At 31.4% G+C, this 16,142-nt stretch overlaps 1 protein-coding gene across 2 annotated transcripts in view; it reads right to left on the reverse strand.

Annotated features, from left to right (window-relative positions):
- Positions 1–3,058: 3,058 nt before the first annotated feature.
- Positions 3,059–16,142, reverse strand: part of stc (nuclear transcription factor, X-box binding stc) — a 52,035-nt gene continuing 38,951 nt past the window's right edge. For both annotated transcript variants that reach the window (XM_035352291.2, XM_035352293.2), the window contains 5 exons: positions 15,504–15,734; positions 11,596–11,768; positions 6,708–6,909; positions 6,393–6,538; positions 3,059–3,793 (listed from right to left, as the gene is read on the reverse strand). In XM_035352291.2, coding sequence (XP_035208182.1) covers positions 3,616–3,793; positions 6,393–6,538; positions 6,708–6,909; positions 11,596–11,768; positions 15,504–15,734 — 930 coding nt within the window. In that variant the 3' untranslated portion in view covers positions 3,059–3,615. The remainder of the gene's footprint in view (positions 3,794–6,392; positions 6,539–6,707; positions 6,910–11,595; positions 11,769–15,503; positions 15,735–16,142) is intronic.

The raw sequence follows: 16,142 nt of genomic DNA on the forward strand, positions 1-16,142 counted from the left end.
AAAGAAGTTTTTCGAATTTAATTGCAAGGGTGCTTTTATGATGGTTAACTAGCACCACTTGCTTATTCTTGTCCAGGCTTTCTTATCTTATCTAATCATAATTTCCTATCTTTTTCATTTGAGGTTTTGCAGCTGAGGATGGTGGTTAGGTAAAACCATCGAAACTAGTCCTGTGAAAATTTTGTAAATATAACGCTGATTGTTGTTGTTTGACTTCTGAATTAGTTTTGATTTGGCATGTTATTGTGTCTTAATCATATATCATTAGTTTATTTTCACTGCAATGCCAGAGCATGGATGATGCAACTTCTGTTAGAAAATTAGTTTCTAAGTTGTTTTATTCACAAATACAAAAATACTGCTTGGAGGAAGAAGCTCCTTTCAAAATTTTATTACTCTCTTCAATTTTATTACTTTTCTTCAGATATAAATCCCAGTGTGAATACTGTTTTCTTGCTCAAAAATACAACGCTGATCTAGCCTATTGAGCAAGGTTGCATTTCTGCATTTAAGGCAAATTACTTATGTGTTACATTTGCCCAGGCAATTAATACAGACTCTCAGTTTTGTGTTGATTTCTGGAAGCAATGACATTTTGAAGGGCATTAAAAATTTTTGCTGCAGACTGGGTTGGTTTAGTTGATTACAACAAAGCATACAAAAGCTAGCTTCCTAAGGGGAGGGATTCCTTCAAGGAGGACTTTCGAAGGGGAACTGGCTCTTATACACATTACACATGGGAAAAACCACAAAAACATGCACGCAGCCAGCTTGTTAAAACGAGTTTTGAACCGCATATTGAACTACCAGTGATCTGTGACTTTATCTCAGCAGCTTGGGAAAGCGTTACTATTAAGTGTAAGAACTGGATTTGGAAAATGGTTGTTAAGCGTTTTATAAATAAATTCGAATGTTTCAACAGACAGAATCATCTCCAAGGAATTCATGAAAACATTCTTAGAAATGCTAAAAATCTTTCCTTGGAATGCGAAGCTGAAGATGATGAAATTTTGCTTGCGAACTAGCTAATGATAAGTTGACTGAATTAGATGAATGAATCCAGTTTTGAGAGATTTACAAGAGAGAAATAAAATAGAAAGTAAAAGTTTATACTCTTGTCATGAAATCTATGGTGAAAAAAACAGTCCAGATGGAACTAACAATGTTTATCAAAAAGCTAATGCAAGGTATTGAGAAAGCAAGGTCTGTTACACATTGAGAGAGCAGCTGCAGCAAAATTAGTAATTGACAACGAGCAATAATGGAAGCAATTAAAAAGACATTTTCCGGCTTGAAATAAACTTTATACCTAGGCAACAATTTATTAATTGAACTTTTTTCTATTATTTGTATCAAGATACAAACGGTCAGTTGGAACTAAAGAGGAGCATAAGTCGACGATTGCTGAGCTGCAACAAAAATTTGTCAACAATGATTCATGCGTTAATTAACAGAAGCCTTTTTATAGTACATGGTTATACATCCTGAAATGTGTGGGGAAAACCCATTAGCCACACTTTTTTGTCCTTTCTCTCTCTTACAAAGTGAAACATTCAGAGTAAATTCGACATACAAGACTATTTCATGAAAAAAACAGGACCTTTCTGAGGAAAAAAGAGACAAACAACAACCCTTAGAGCAAAAGATCTTCTCTCAGTTACTGAAAAACTCTAATATAGTATTCCACCAATTTACCTCCTAAGGCAAGGGATTCCTTCAAGGAGGACTTTCGAAGGGGAACTGGCTCTTATACATGTTACACATGGGAAAAACCACGAAAACGTGCACACAGCCAGCTTGTTAAAACGGGTTTTGAACCCCATATTGAACTACCAGTGATCTGTGACTATCTCAGCAGCTTAAGAAAGCGTTACTATTAAGTGTAAGAATTTGATTTGGAAAATGGTTGTTAAGCGTTTTATAAATAAATTCGAATGTTTCGACAGAGGAAACTTTTCAAAGAGCGACTGTGTAATGCACAAAATACTAGGTGCAAGGACTAATAGGGAAATATAGCAGTTCAGCTTACAGCAGAGCCCACAACAGAACATGATTTCAAGTCATAGAATTAAATCTGGCTACAGCACATAGGTACCGTTTTCTGTGGTTCACTTGAAGAGTAATTGCGAAGACTTGACTTTCAAAGAAATTAGAGGCCAAGTGGCTAAAGCCAAGAAATACTGGTAGTTCACTATTGGTTTTATTACAGGCTGTGGAAGAGGCCAGTTATTTGGATTTCGCATGTTTTTCTCCATGCATAACATCAAATCCATGCATCCATACAACGCCCACCTTGACAATTGGGTTTATTTGATTATGGCAAAGCATGCAAGGACTATCTGCCTCAAAGAAGGGTCATTTTCGTGGAGGACTTTCTATGGCAAACTGGCTTGAATCCACATCCCATATGGAGGGAAGCCATGAAAATGGCAATGCAGGCAGCCCATTCTCTTGGAATCAAATTCAGGTCGAATTATCGTGGTTCAGCGACTTTATTGCTAGGCTGATGGTAGATCCTCGAAGAAAAATAGCCCATCCATACTTTGCTGTAATCAAACACATCGCACAAAATTCTCAACTTAGGCAAATATCTCATTCATGCTTTAATAAAATCATTTAACTAAATCATCTTACAGAACAAAGCTCTGCTATAGCTAATTTGCCTGCTAAAAATTTTCTGACTGATAATTTCAATGAATTGAGACTAAATGTTATCTTAAGACATCCCAATTTTTGTCATTTTTGTCAAATGTTTTTCTGCTTTATTTTTTTTAGAATAAACACACTTTTACTAAATGTAGTTACAGGGACTGACAAGCATATGAAAACTGAACAGTACATAATTTTTACAAAATTGATTTTTTAAATTTAAAAATGCATTGACATGAATACATGGTAAATGTTTTAAATAAGGGAATTATTTAAAACATTTTCGCAATTGAAAGTATGTGTCTATGATCAGTGGTTTCAAATAAAGGACAAAAAAATACTTTTATGAACACAGTGTTAAAACAACTGCAAATGCTTGGGGTTTTAAAAGAAAAATAGAAGGTCTAGGTAATAGTAAAAGTATTTTATTCCATAAATATTATAATTTTATAAAAATACATTTTATACAACAGCTTCACCTGTTGAAATATTTAAAGAGATCTAATCAATGCTTATATATGGCAGTAAAATGCATATTTGCATAAATCCTTTAGAAGCACTTTGGGCCTCGTAGGCTTCAGCTCCATAAATTATTAGACAATGGAAAATTATCATCCAGCTATTAAATACATTAATAATGAGTTTTAATTTATTAGTAAAATGTCCGCATGTATTTTCACAAAAAAATTTTCCCAACTTTTTCAAGTACCAAATGAAATAATACTTTCTAAACAAAATCTGAACAAAATCAAAATAAAGATTCAGCAGATCTTATCAAAACTTGATGCCAAACAATTACTTTTACTCAAAGGTTTTCTGATTTTATTTGTAGCTATGTCTCACATATTTCACATATTCATCTCATATTTTAAAATTCAAATCTTATTTATTAGCACACACTTTGTGTATAACCTGTTCTTGCAATGAATATGTAACTATCTATAGCTGATAACATTAAACATATTTCTATTCAGTAAAATCAAAATAATCTATTTTCTTTTTTTGACTCTGAGCTCCTGAATAGACATTTGTACTAGGAAGAGCTTTGATATCTCGTGCTAAAATTGGAGTTGGTCCTTTGCGGATGCCCATGTCCCGCTGAACAACAGTCATTATGCTAGCAAAAGGTAGATAACATTTTGTCCTAAAAAATAATAAAAATTACATTAGCATCTAGTAACAGTTAATGTAAAATATGATGAAAACTTTACTATACAACTCATTAAAAAATTTAATACAAACTGTAGAGAAATTTAACACCAAAATTATTTCTATTATAACTATCATATTTTGAAACAGTCTGCTTGACACTAAAATAAACTTTTTGACACTACACAAAAAACTTTCAAGGATATCCCCAAAAAATATAATCAATACAATTAACTAAATGACTCAATAGAAATAATATGAATATACAATTTGTTTCAATTTAAACTTGTCAAGCTTCAAGAAACTTTTAATAGGGGCACAAGTTGTTGCCCAAAAAGTGTTTACAAATTAATCAAGTTCCAACAATTGTTAATATGTCAGTACTTGAATTTTTAAATACATACCTATTAGGAACATCACAATCTCATGCAACAGCAGATTTGCATATAATTTTATATTAGATTTTCTTTCCTCAAAAGAAATCATTAAAAAGGCCTATGTTGACAGACACACACACCAAAAAAAAAAAAAAAAAAACTACTTACATAAGTAGGTGATTAAACACGCCCTTTAAAACACAATCGCTAGTTTTATTTAGCCTTCTAAACAAACTTTACACTATTTTTTATAATGGCCATGGAAAAAAGAATAAGTTTGTGTCAAAAGCTGTAATCATTTAAAATAGATTAAATGTTTTGGGATCACTCTTTTAGTTTCGAACTGAGAAAATGCAATATAGATAATTAGGTTTTATACTGCACTCATCTTCCCCACAATTCTTTATTCTATATTTGTGTTCTAAGGATCAATTAAAAAAAAGAAATAATAAGGGGAGGTATTTGAATGTTAGCCTGAACCTGTTTATATACTGCTTAGAAAACCAGACCTGACTCTGCTTTCCGTATTTTCCCCTCTTTTACAGTTACAAGCTTATAAATCACACGTTTGTATAAGTTCTTGCCCTGAGAACCAAAACATTTTCTATGGAATTGACATCCCCTCGGTTTTAGAACTATTGGTTAAGGAAATGATTATCCAAGGAGAGAAAACAGGTGATAGAGCACTGTCTGGGCAATAGGAGGACAAGGTAAGACTTCCCAACCAACAGTGTTGATCACCTTCTAGGTTGCATTCGCCATAAGAGATCTAGCATTGTCTTGAAGAATGATCATTCCTCTCCTATTAACTTACTGGCTGCATATAATACAATGCAGCTGCAATTATTTGCAACTAGAGCCAGCACAATGATGGTTTTGCCATACTCTAACAATTGAAAGTGCACACTACCACCAAACACAGAACACTACCTTCTGTTGATGAATGTTTTATTTGGAGGCAAATATCACAGAACTAAAAGATGACCAATGACCAATGATGTTTTCTTTTGCGGATACTGTACAACAACCATTTCTTATCACATGTCAATATCTGATTTAGGAATGGGGGCTTTCTTGTGCCATGACAGCAATGCACAGCAAACAGAAGGAAGTCACTAGAAGTTTGGTTTCCTCAGTCAAAATGTGAAGAACCTAATTACTGAGATTCCATGTCTTCCGAAGTTTGTGCAATCTGATCGTTCTGGCAAACGAACGGTTTCCTCCGACACTCCAAACTCTTGTGCAAGTTCTTTGCATGTTTGATGTGGATTATGCTCAATATCCTCTTTCTGCAGAGCTTTGTCAATATGTGGATAGATGGCCAATTCGAGGCTTTTTTGGAGGTTCTCATCTCTCAATGCAAATTGACAGAACCACTTTCGTGCTCTGCGCTCACTCCAATGCCTCTCCAAACACAATGCATATTTTTTTTAGTAGCTTCTGCAGCACTGTTGCCCAATTTGAACTCATAAATTAAACACAGCCCTAAAACCTCCTTTCACGCTGGCAAGTTAACTTCAAGATTGTAGTTCCTTATAGAGCTGCTTCCAACACAACTGAAACATTTCCCAATTCTGTACTGTCTGATGGCTAATGTGGATGTCAGTATCTCTCATCATCCCAACCCTGTTCTTTGTGTTTTGCTTTTTCACTCTAATAATATGAACTATTTTGGATCGTAGTTGTCTTAAAAAATAAAGGCAAAGGATATTTTAATTAAAGTTAAACATCCAAGGAAAATTTTATGTAGCATATTACTTTGGATTTAAGCTGCTCTTTTTATTCCAATTTTAAAAAGATGCAAAACCTCAGCACACTTTAAATTCAAAAAAAATATTTTCACAAATTATTGCTGCTGATTTCCCAATCTCCAGTGATCAGATTTTAAATAATAAGGTTTTAAAAATCAAAATAATTTTCTATAAATTATTTTTCAATACCTATTACAAAATCATTTTTACTTTTATTTTATTTCAAATTTAGAATCCTACTATTCCTATTTATTGTCCATTTATCAGGCAAAGGTGTTACCAAATAAAGATACAGCACATCAGAAAACATACGAGTGACATTGTATAATTCTGTGCACAAAATGGTATCAATCTTATCATATTATTGATGAAGGTGGGCTATTTTTTCATGGACCACCCTGTATTAATTTGACACCTTCTTAGATACAAATGGTAGAAAATTTTTCAGTTAAAAATATGAACTCACTTGTATGCAGTCACAACAACATTCTTCTTTGGCTCTTCATCATAACTCTGTGTTTCACAGCCAAAGAATTCTGCCAATTCATGTACAACTCTACGTTGATCTCGATTCATGGGAGGAAAGGAATGGCTTCGATATTTCTGTTTTGACTGAAAAAAATTTGGATTCAACATGCACACTCTTTCAAAGGTATCATCACAGAAAATTTGATCATTTTGAACAAGTTAAGTACTGATAACAGTATAAAATTATTTCAATTAAAAAAAAAAAGAAAAAAAAAAAAAAAAAAAAAAAAGAAGAAGAAGAAGGAATGCTTACACTTTTTGCTAACTGAACAAGTTCAGTGATTTTATCATAAACACCAGACACAAAAGCAGGATTCTTTTTTGCTTCATCTTTTAAAAATTCAGAATAATTTGGAGGTCCAGGAGAGCAAGATAAATCAGGATTCTGTATTTGAAGAGCTACTGCCAAACGCTTATTCCTTTCAATAACTGCACATTCTTCATTGCACTGCAATCTATATAAAAGAAATTAGAAAAATTGTATAAAAGAGTATGTAAAGAATTACATTAGATAATCATGAATAATTTGAAGAAAACAGGAGCGAGAGAAACAGTTTATCAAATTTACCAGCATCGAGGAACAGGAAAAAAAAAAAAAAAAAAAAGACTGGCCTTTTGATGAAATAATTTATAAATAATCAGAATGAATTTCCTTCCATCTATCTAGCAGCAGAGATAAAAGAATGTCTAAAGTTAATTTTTTAAAAGGGTAGTCATAACTGTTTTATATAAATTACAGGGTTTCTTTTATTTGCACTTGTCTTGGCTCAGAAGATATATTCAAGTACTTTTTAGGCTTTTATTAAATTACACGGCCACCAATTCAATTACTGAGCTTATTTCAAGGCAATATACTAGAAACACATAACTCTGATAATATTTACTGCCACTGAAACTTCAGTTATTATCTCAACAATACAGAATCTTATTACAAAAAAATCCCAGAGACTTATATAACTCTTTGGATCTTTCTATTAGTCTAAAGTTGTCTTTCCGTTTTTTAAGAACTTTAAACTAGTTTTACAGCAGATCTTTTCATTTTGTCATTTCTTTATATTTACTAATATAAGCAAATGAACCTGACATTACAGCCTGCCTCAGTACAGAAGCATCACACCTCAATTTTTGGGGCTTTTGACAATTTATACTTATTAGTAAGTGGTTTGTTAGAAGCATATTATATTTCTATGCTAGAACTCTTTGTAACCACGAACATCCAAGCCATAGTACTGTATTCATTAGATCCATTTAATTATTTCAGATTTCTTAAGCAGAAAAACTAAATCTTTTTGGAGTGACAGCAGCACAATAGAAAGTTGGCAATAAATTCTGAACCTGTATAGTAGCATAAGTTACACAATAAAGTCAGTCTCAGAATGGACTAAAGTATTTGCAGATGCTAAGGCACCTCTGAACTTGAAAGACATTTTTCAGCCCCCCCCCAATTTTTTTTTGTTTTTGTTGTCAATAAATATAGGGCCCAGATTTGCTTTGTTAAAAGCTGTTGACAGCTCTGAATAATCTAGATAGCAGTCACAGACACTGAGAAAATTCTTTAACTGATGAACATATTGAGAATGGCACCAGCCACAAACAGCATTTATCAACAGGATGACATTTATATTTTTGAAAACAATAACATGACTAGGTTAGCTAACCACAGGATAAAGAAGTTTATAGTTCAAAGATCTCAGATTCAGATCAGCGTTTTAAGTCTTGTAGCAGCTTTTATTTTATTTTATTTTTTAAAGTTCAGCATATTATAATAATGTCATTCAGCAATATTAGAAAGACTGCATGAAATAATCTTTTAAAAATTGTTTATACAGTAGAAAACTAAAAATCAGCAAATCTTTATGTAAACAAAGAAGTACGTATGGTTTTGACAATACTTGGAAACCATTAGCTGTCAAGAATTCCCTACTCAGTATTGATAAAGCAAGTTATCACATTCTATTGATTAGCATTTTAATAACTGTCATGAATAAATATTTTGCCAAAAGCTGGTAGACTTCTGCCCACAACTGAAATTCAGGTTCTGCTGGGTCAGTCAAGCAAGGTTGCAGTTGTGGGAATTTTTGGGCTCTTTTATTATTGATTGGTTTATTTGATTATGGCAAAGCATGCTAGGGCTATCTGCATAAAAGGAAGAATGCTTATGTGGAGGAGTTTATAAGGGAGACTGGGTCATACCCACATTACACATAGGGGAAAAACATAAAAACATCCATGCAGCCAACTCATTTGTTTGGAATTGAATCCAAGTTGAAATACAGTGTTCAGCGACTTTATCACTAGAACAACCTTCCATAACAAACAATACAAAACATTAACACTCACCATGTTTTGATCCTAGTGTTTAATCTGCAAGATTCTAACTTAAACAAACCATATTCTTTCAATTATCTCTGATAGAATTTTATGATTTAGCAGTTGTTAATGACAAAAAGTCTGTCTTTCAGGAAAAATGAATGTGAATTCATAGTGAGAAATTATCTTTTCAAGTAATCACATGAAGTTATGTTTTAGTGCTCATATAGCATAATATGTGCAAGTGCTAAAATGGCATAGCAACCAATGATCATGCCAAAAAAAGAAGTACAGAAAACTGGTTTGATGGAATTATTCCCTTAAAGAAACTAATATGCCTTTCATATATTTCACCGATGATTACATTTCTGAGCAGCACTGTTAAGTTGCAATCACTACTTCAAGACAAAATTCAGGCAAATATTTACGTTTGATGACACCTGCAGTATTTATACTTTTACTCTGATTAAAACCAAAAGTAGCATTTTTTCCAATATAACAGAATAGCAAGTTCTAAATACTTCATGACCTTCATGTGAGTAATAGTGAAAAAAAATTCAAAACAAAAAAAGTAAGCAACTTGTCAGAAATTAATGATTATGTCTGACTGGGTGGAACACAAACTAAAATATCCAAAAGTTTAAAATAAATTACAATGAACTGTATGGAAAAGGTAAAAATGTTTTTCTTTTATACTTTGTTCTAATGTTGTTCTTATATAAAATTATAACATACTTAATAATATTTGCTTTTCATTAAAAATATGAAAAATGGAAATAATTGCCATATAAGTGCATTTTATTGTTATTATGGTTCTTAAAAGCCTAAATCTAATTATTTTACTTTTATGTCTAAAATATTTAAAATATACACAATTTTAGGTTCCAAGATGTGTGGTCTGTGATCTACTTCAGTGTGTAGTAAGTATTCAAATAAAAAGATAAATAATAAATAAAAATGTTCAAATAAAAATGAAAAATAAAAGTGTTCAAATGAAAAGTCTAAAAGGCAGCACTTGGAAATTTCATAATATTTATATTTTGCAAAACACTGGCATTACACAATCATGAAGAATTAACATTTACTTGCCATATGTATGAGAAGGAAGACTAAATTCCAAAGCACAACATTAATCCTCTGATTGCTCAATTTGTGGACTGAAATCGCTTCCAAAATTGTGTATTTTTATTATTATTATTATTATTTTGCATATTTTAAATCTATATATATAAGAGAATTGAAAAATGCACTTTTTCTTTCTACAAAATATTTTTTATATCGATTTTTATCATGAGAAACTAAATTGCCAGAAAAACCAATTTCAGATTCTATCACCAAAAAAGAATCTTTTTAAAAATAAATTTCAGTCAATTTCTATTTATTGCATAATATAAAAAAGTAAAATGTATAAAATTTAAGAAAATATAAAGCGCTGAGGGAAAAATACCTTAGAAATGCAGTTTAGCATGATAGAGTTCAAAACAGGGTTCAAGGCAAAGTCTAACTTCAACATCTTTGCACCAGATTCAATAAATCTAATTAATAATTCAATAATTTAATTAAATAATTAAAATAATCACTGAACGTTTTCTAGCAACCATTTCTGTAAGAAAAAAGCAGCAAAAAGCGAAGCGAAGTTTGAGTGCTAATAACCACGTGCCTTCAAATGCCGCAATTAAGTGGACAACTAACGATATCTTTTGGTCAAAACGTAAACTAAACGCCTAATACTGTATATAATTTATTTCAATGATTAACAGGGAAAAAACAGGATCCGCTCCTCAATAAAGGGAGAAAACATATGCCCACGGAAATCGCGGGAGGAGCAAATTTTGCTACATTTGAGTTGCTAATGGAAATCGCATGATGATCAGCCGGAGGGTTAATAATATTGGTTTGATGGCATCTGCATTTCCTACTACATCATATTATTCAACATTTATAAAGTTATGAAAACTTTTGCATAGTTTTAGACACATATGATGGGTAGTACCATTTAAGGCCTCCTGAATGGAAAAGTAAAATACAGTCTACTCCCAATTAACTACGTCCTATCTTAAAAAGTACAGTTTATTTACTGTGAAACGATGGAAAAATTACTCTCACAAACCAATGAAGTAAAACAAAAACTATACAGGAAACTAAATATGTATGTGTATATACATCATATAAGAAAAGCTTGGGATAAGTCAGTCTGTAATTTATACAGTTCAATTACAGATCACAATTTAATTTATATACACATTGTTACATCATCTGCTCGACATTTACTCTGAATGAAAATGATTTCTTCATTTCAAAAAACTTTTACTCTACTATTATTTACATTAAATTCTTTTTGTTTTTAACAGCGACTGAACTTAAGTAACCAAATGAACATACTCTGCATTTGAGTTTTTTGAATGAATGGATACTGATACATATTTTTGATTGTCTAGCCATCCTTGCTGAATTGCTAAAAATTGAGGGTCTTGTTCAAGAGACCGAACCTCCATTATGACAACATTTTGCAGATTGCCAGACCTATCATCTTTGTCTATGGCACTATTTGAATAGACTTTATCATAGACAGGTCAACAACAATGAATATATAAATTGTAAATATTTTTGTGTTAATTGTAATACTAGTTGTTGCTTTTTTGCTATGTTTTTCAACTGCCTTAAAATTAACTGAAATCTTGAACTAAGTATGGACATCCTCCCAGGAAATCTGGTGTTAAATATATTACTGACTTAGATGTTTTTACATAAATCTTTCAACTTCTGTTGATTAAGGGAAAGGGTCAAAAATGTATGTTCTTAAAAATTTACTTAAAAAAATAAACACTAACCTGCCATTTTTCGATTTCTTCCCAAGAACATCATTCAAATTCACACATTGGCCATCTTTAATTTCTTGCATTTTACTTGCCAAAACTGTGCCCGATATTAAACGATATGATTTTGCGCTATCATAACAAGTACTCGTTTCTGAGCGACGACCACAAGGACAATTTAATGTAACCTGAGAAAATTAAGAGATTTTTCAATTATAATAATATAAAAATAAATAACAAAAAGCTGTGCTGTCTTGCATTATAACAAAATAAGTAATTAAACCTAAACATTATGAAAAAGATACATAAAGTAAAACTTTAAAAAAATCAGTAAATGTGCTTACTATTTGTAAAAGAAGCATTTAGTTCAAAGGTTAGTTACCCTGAAACATATCTCACCATCCTTCCTTTCATAATCAGAATAGTCTGACCTATAAAGTGATCGAGTTCCATGCACAAATAAGCTCTTTTGTGATGTATTTATTCTATTTTGACACTAAATTTTATCAGGATTTCAGTGAATTAGTAGCAGACTAAAAATGTTAACAAAAGTGTATGGGAATTCTACAATGATGATATCAAATATCTGTGGTAATAGTGACATTTCAAAGACCGCCTAAAATCCATGGACAGATGTAAATATTAATTTGACGCTGCAGTATATTTGCCAGGATCATTTTCAAACTTTTGAGAATAATACTAAGGTTACTTAGTTTATTAGGACCTTACTTACCGTTGCCTTTTGATGAAATTTCCTTACATGTCCCTTGTATGTAGGTGTAATATTATTAAATAACTAATCAATTTAAATATTTCCATTATATGTGTGAACAAAGAAAAGAAAGCAAAATAGTGTATAAGTTAGAACTGTTTAAATATTGAAATATTCCTAAGAACTAAAATTCATGTATACAGATTTTTACATAAATATCTATACATAAAACTATTAATGATAATGACCACATAAATTGCAATGATTGTATTCTTGTTCAGTCAACATAAGAAGAAAAATTCAATGAAATACCACATCAACAAATAAATGAAAATTTTGCCACACTTACTGGATTTAGGCAGAAATTAATTAATTTGCATTTTATTGCACAAATAATACAACATTTAATTTCAAGTTACACTATTATTAATAAATTCATCCTGTTTAGAAACTTTATGGGTGCATTACTGTTAATTTCTTTCAGTTCTGTACAGTTTTTTCCACTTTCTTCTAGATTTAGAGCTCACTCCTTTCTTCACAAAACCACAATAGAACACTGTGCCAATCCAAACACATTGACTCTAAAAAATACAGTGTGCCAGCTTTTAGCAAATGGCAGCTGTGAATGAACAATGTAAATTTACAGATTTTCAGAAAGACAATGTTGTTCAGTTAACTATGTAGATCATTCATAATCAGAGGCTGACTGAAATACTGCAGATTTTGTGCACGACTGTGGCAAGAATATATGCCAAGACTACATCATTACCTGGAAAAGTATCACCAGCTAAAGTTTGTATACCTAGACATCAATCTTGCAAGAATATGGTTTTTATTGCCTAGTCATTTATCAACACTTCTCTACATCAGTGGTTCTGTCTTCTACATCAGTGGTTCCGAACCTGTGGTGCACAACTCCTGGGGGTATGCGAAAGAATTAACAATAACAGAAAACTTGTATTACAATGAATACTGATGAAACAAATGTTTATATAATTCAAATTTGTAACTCAATATAGTGAAAAGTATTTGGTAGGATTTTCAGTTTTACCATGACTAATCAAAATGCATGCAAAAGCAACAGAATTCACTGTAACTAGCTCTATCCACCATTATTTATATTGCTTTGATCCCTTTAGTCATCAAATATAGCCTCTTGCTTTGTTACAGTATGTCATATAAAATGACTGGCAGCCAATAACATATTTACATCGAGTAAAACATCAATCGAATTATGTAGCTATTTTCTTTATAGTTACATTAGAGTCAAATTAGACTGCAGAGTTATATTTTCTTATTTTTATTTTTTCCTTTTAGATTTGTTAAAAATAACATTCATTTAAATAAAAATAGATGAGCGGTTAAAAAGTTCATTTTCACACAGAATTAAAAAACTACCATGGGTAATAGCTCTGCATCTATACCAAGCATTTCCAAAGAACTAGCTGGACTGGGATGAAGCTATAATATGGTAAGAGACAGCCGACTAGTATTAAGAGAGAATTTCAAATAGCGGTCTTTCTCGCAAGAAAAGAATAGAAACTAAATACTGTAATTACAAACAAATATTAATAAACATTTTTCATCATGTCTTAAGGTCCTAAAGTAAAATATGGCCCATGAAAATACAGATGAAAAAATGCAACTGAAGCTTCTTCAGAATAATGTATCACAAAAAGAGGTAAAAACCATACAATTGCTGAATCTTTCATTCATCTCAATGAATGCTTGGTTTATTTGATTATCTATCCACCTAAGGAGATGGATGCCTTCATGGAGGACTTTCTAAGGGAAACTAGCTCATATACTTGTATACACTGTACAAAAATGCCCATGCAGCCAGCCCGGTGTTCAGCAACTTTACCTCTCGGCTGCTTGTGGGTTTCAATGAATGTTTGAAAAAGAATATATTCAAAAAACTAACAGCATTCTTTTCACAAAATATACAAGTTCTTTGAAAAGCAAGGCCATGTTTGATTATTTTTGAAAATAAAGCAATTGAGAATTTTAAAAAGTCCCATTTCCCACCCCCTTTCTTTTTCATAACATTGACGAGACTACCAATGTACTGGACCTCCAAGATCAAGTCTTAATTTTTGCCTTAAATTTAGTATATATGAAGCTATATATTAATTCATTTTTAAATAGATATAATTTTAATATTTTACCATGATACAACACTATTTCAAGAATGCTGAGAATTTTAGTATAGGCTTACATATCAACAATGGTTAATAAATTAATCAATTCATTCATTTCTTTTTATTTCCATTTAAGGAAAACTCATATTCAGAATAATTACGGTATATCAATAATATTGTCTTTTGCTTCAAAATATACGTATTATTACTGTACTTATTTGAAATAAATAACATTATATTCAATCTTTATTTCATTATATTTTTCTGACATTATTCATTGCAGTCAATTAATTTTATAGAATTAAAAAAATAGAAAATAGTAGACAATAAGAATACAGTAAAATAGCCATAAATTAGACTATGAGAACAAGTACGAGTGGGGAAAGGAGACGTTAGAGCTACTCTGTAAAAATGACTTATCAAGAGGTAAGCAATAGATAAGGGGTTGGAAATCACTGTCCTAGACAAAGAATGAATGTGAACCAACAAGCCATGCATTTTGGTGCATAGATAGTTGAGAAGAATGCAAAGAATATCCAAAGAGCAATGCATCTCGAAATTTTTACAAATATCCATCTTGTCAGTTAGCTTACAGAATTTATTTACTGCAGTGTATTTATGAAATTTTCAACCAGTATTTTGGAAATGCTTTCAAGTTTATTGAATTATATTGTATCAGAAGGTTTTCTACAACATCTTTGATGATGATAAAATTATTTGTTGTTTCCACATACTGAACTTTTAAAGAGTATATAGATTTGTTTCAAAATTCCAAAAATAGTTAGTTTTTTGGCTACTATTAATTATTTATTCAGATCACACTCAGGTCCTCAGAAAACAATATTAAAAGCAATTTTATTGCCAAAAGAAAATGGAATGACACAAAAATATGAAATATATATGATTTTTATAAATGTATACAGCATACTGAAAAAAATTACTTCTAATTAAGAATCAACAAATATCAAGTGACTGAAAACATCCCAGACTGAATGTCACATAGCAGTTTCAAACACAGGCATTAAATTTAAAAGTGTAATAATTTTTAATCATATAAAAAAGATAAATACCTGAGCTTTGCAAGGAGTTTCAGGACAAAGACCTTCATGACATGGATTCCCACAAGGATGACCACAATTTGGTCGAGGTATAGAACATGGTTGTGTACATTTTGCATCAGGCTTTAGGCATTGACCTGGATGACAAGTTAATTGACATTTATGAACTCCACAAGGAAGTGTCTTATTGCAAGGCATTCCACATGACACACCATCTAAGAAACACATCACAGTTCCACATTGCTGTAATATAAAAAACATAATCAAATAATTTAAAATAAAACTTTTAAAAATGCCTGCTAAAAAAATACCCTAGCACTACTCAAAATTTAAAACCAAGACATAAAAATTACAATTTGTCCTTATGGTTCTAGTGTAGAACTGGGTGCCCCTTCGATTAGTGACAATTTTTTAAAAATTTTGGCGATGAAATCTCACTTCTGGTTACCATGATGGTTTTAACTTTGTTTTAGCTTCCTGATTTTATTTAAATGTGATGTGTACATGGACAAATTTAAGGCAGTGCGCAATGCCTAGTTTGTGCAATTCTAGGATGTTTTTTAAGTGAAAACAGATCGATGTGTACATGGACATAGAGTTTGTGCAATTCGACTTCTTGTTTTGTTTTTGTGTAGTGGCCATCTTGAAATT

This window comes from Stegodyphus dumicola, chromosome 7 (genome assembly GCF_044657685.1).
Source record: "Stegodyphus dumicola isolate Sdum_Otavi_A_Nest chromosome 7, ASM4465768v1".
Lineage (NCBI taxonomy): Eukaryota > Metazoa > Arthropoda > Arachnida > Araneae > Eresidae > Stegodyphus > Stegodyphus dumicola.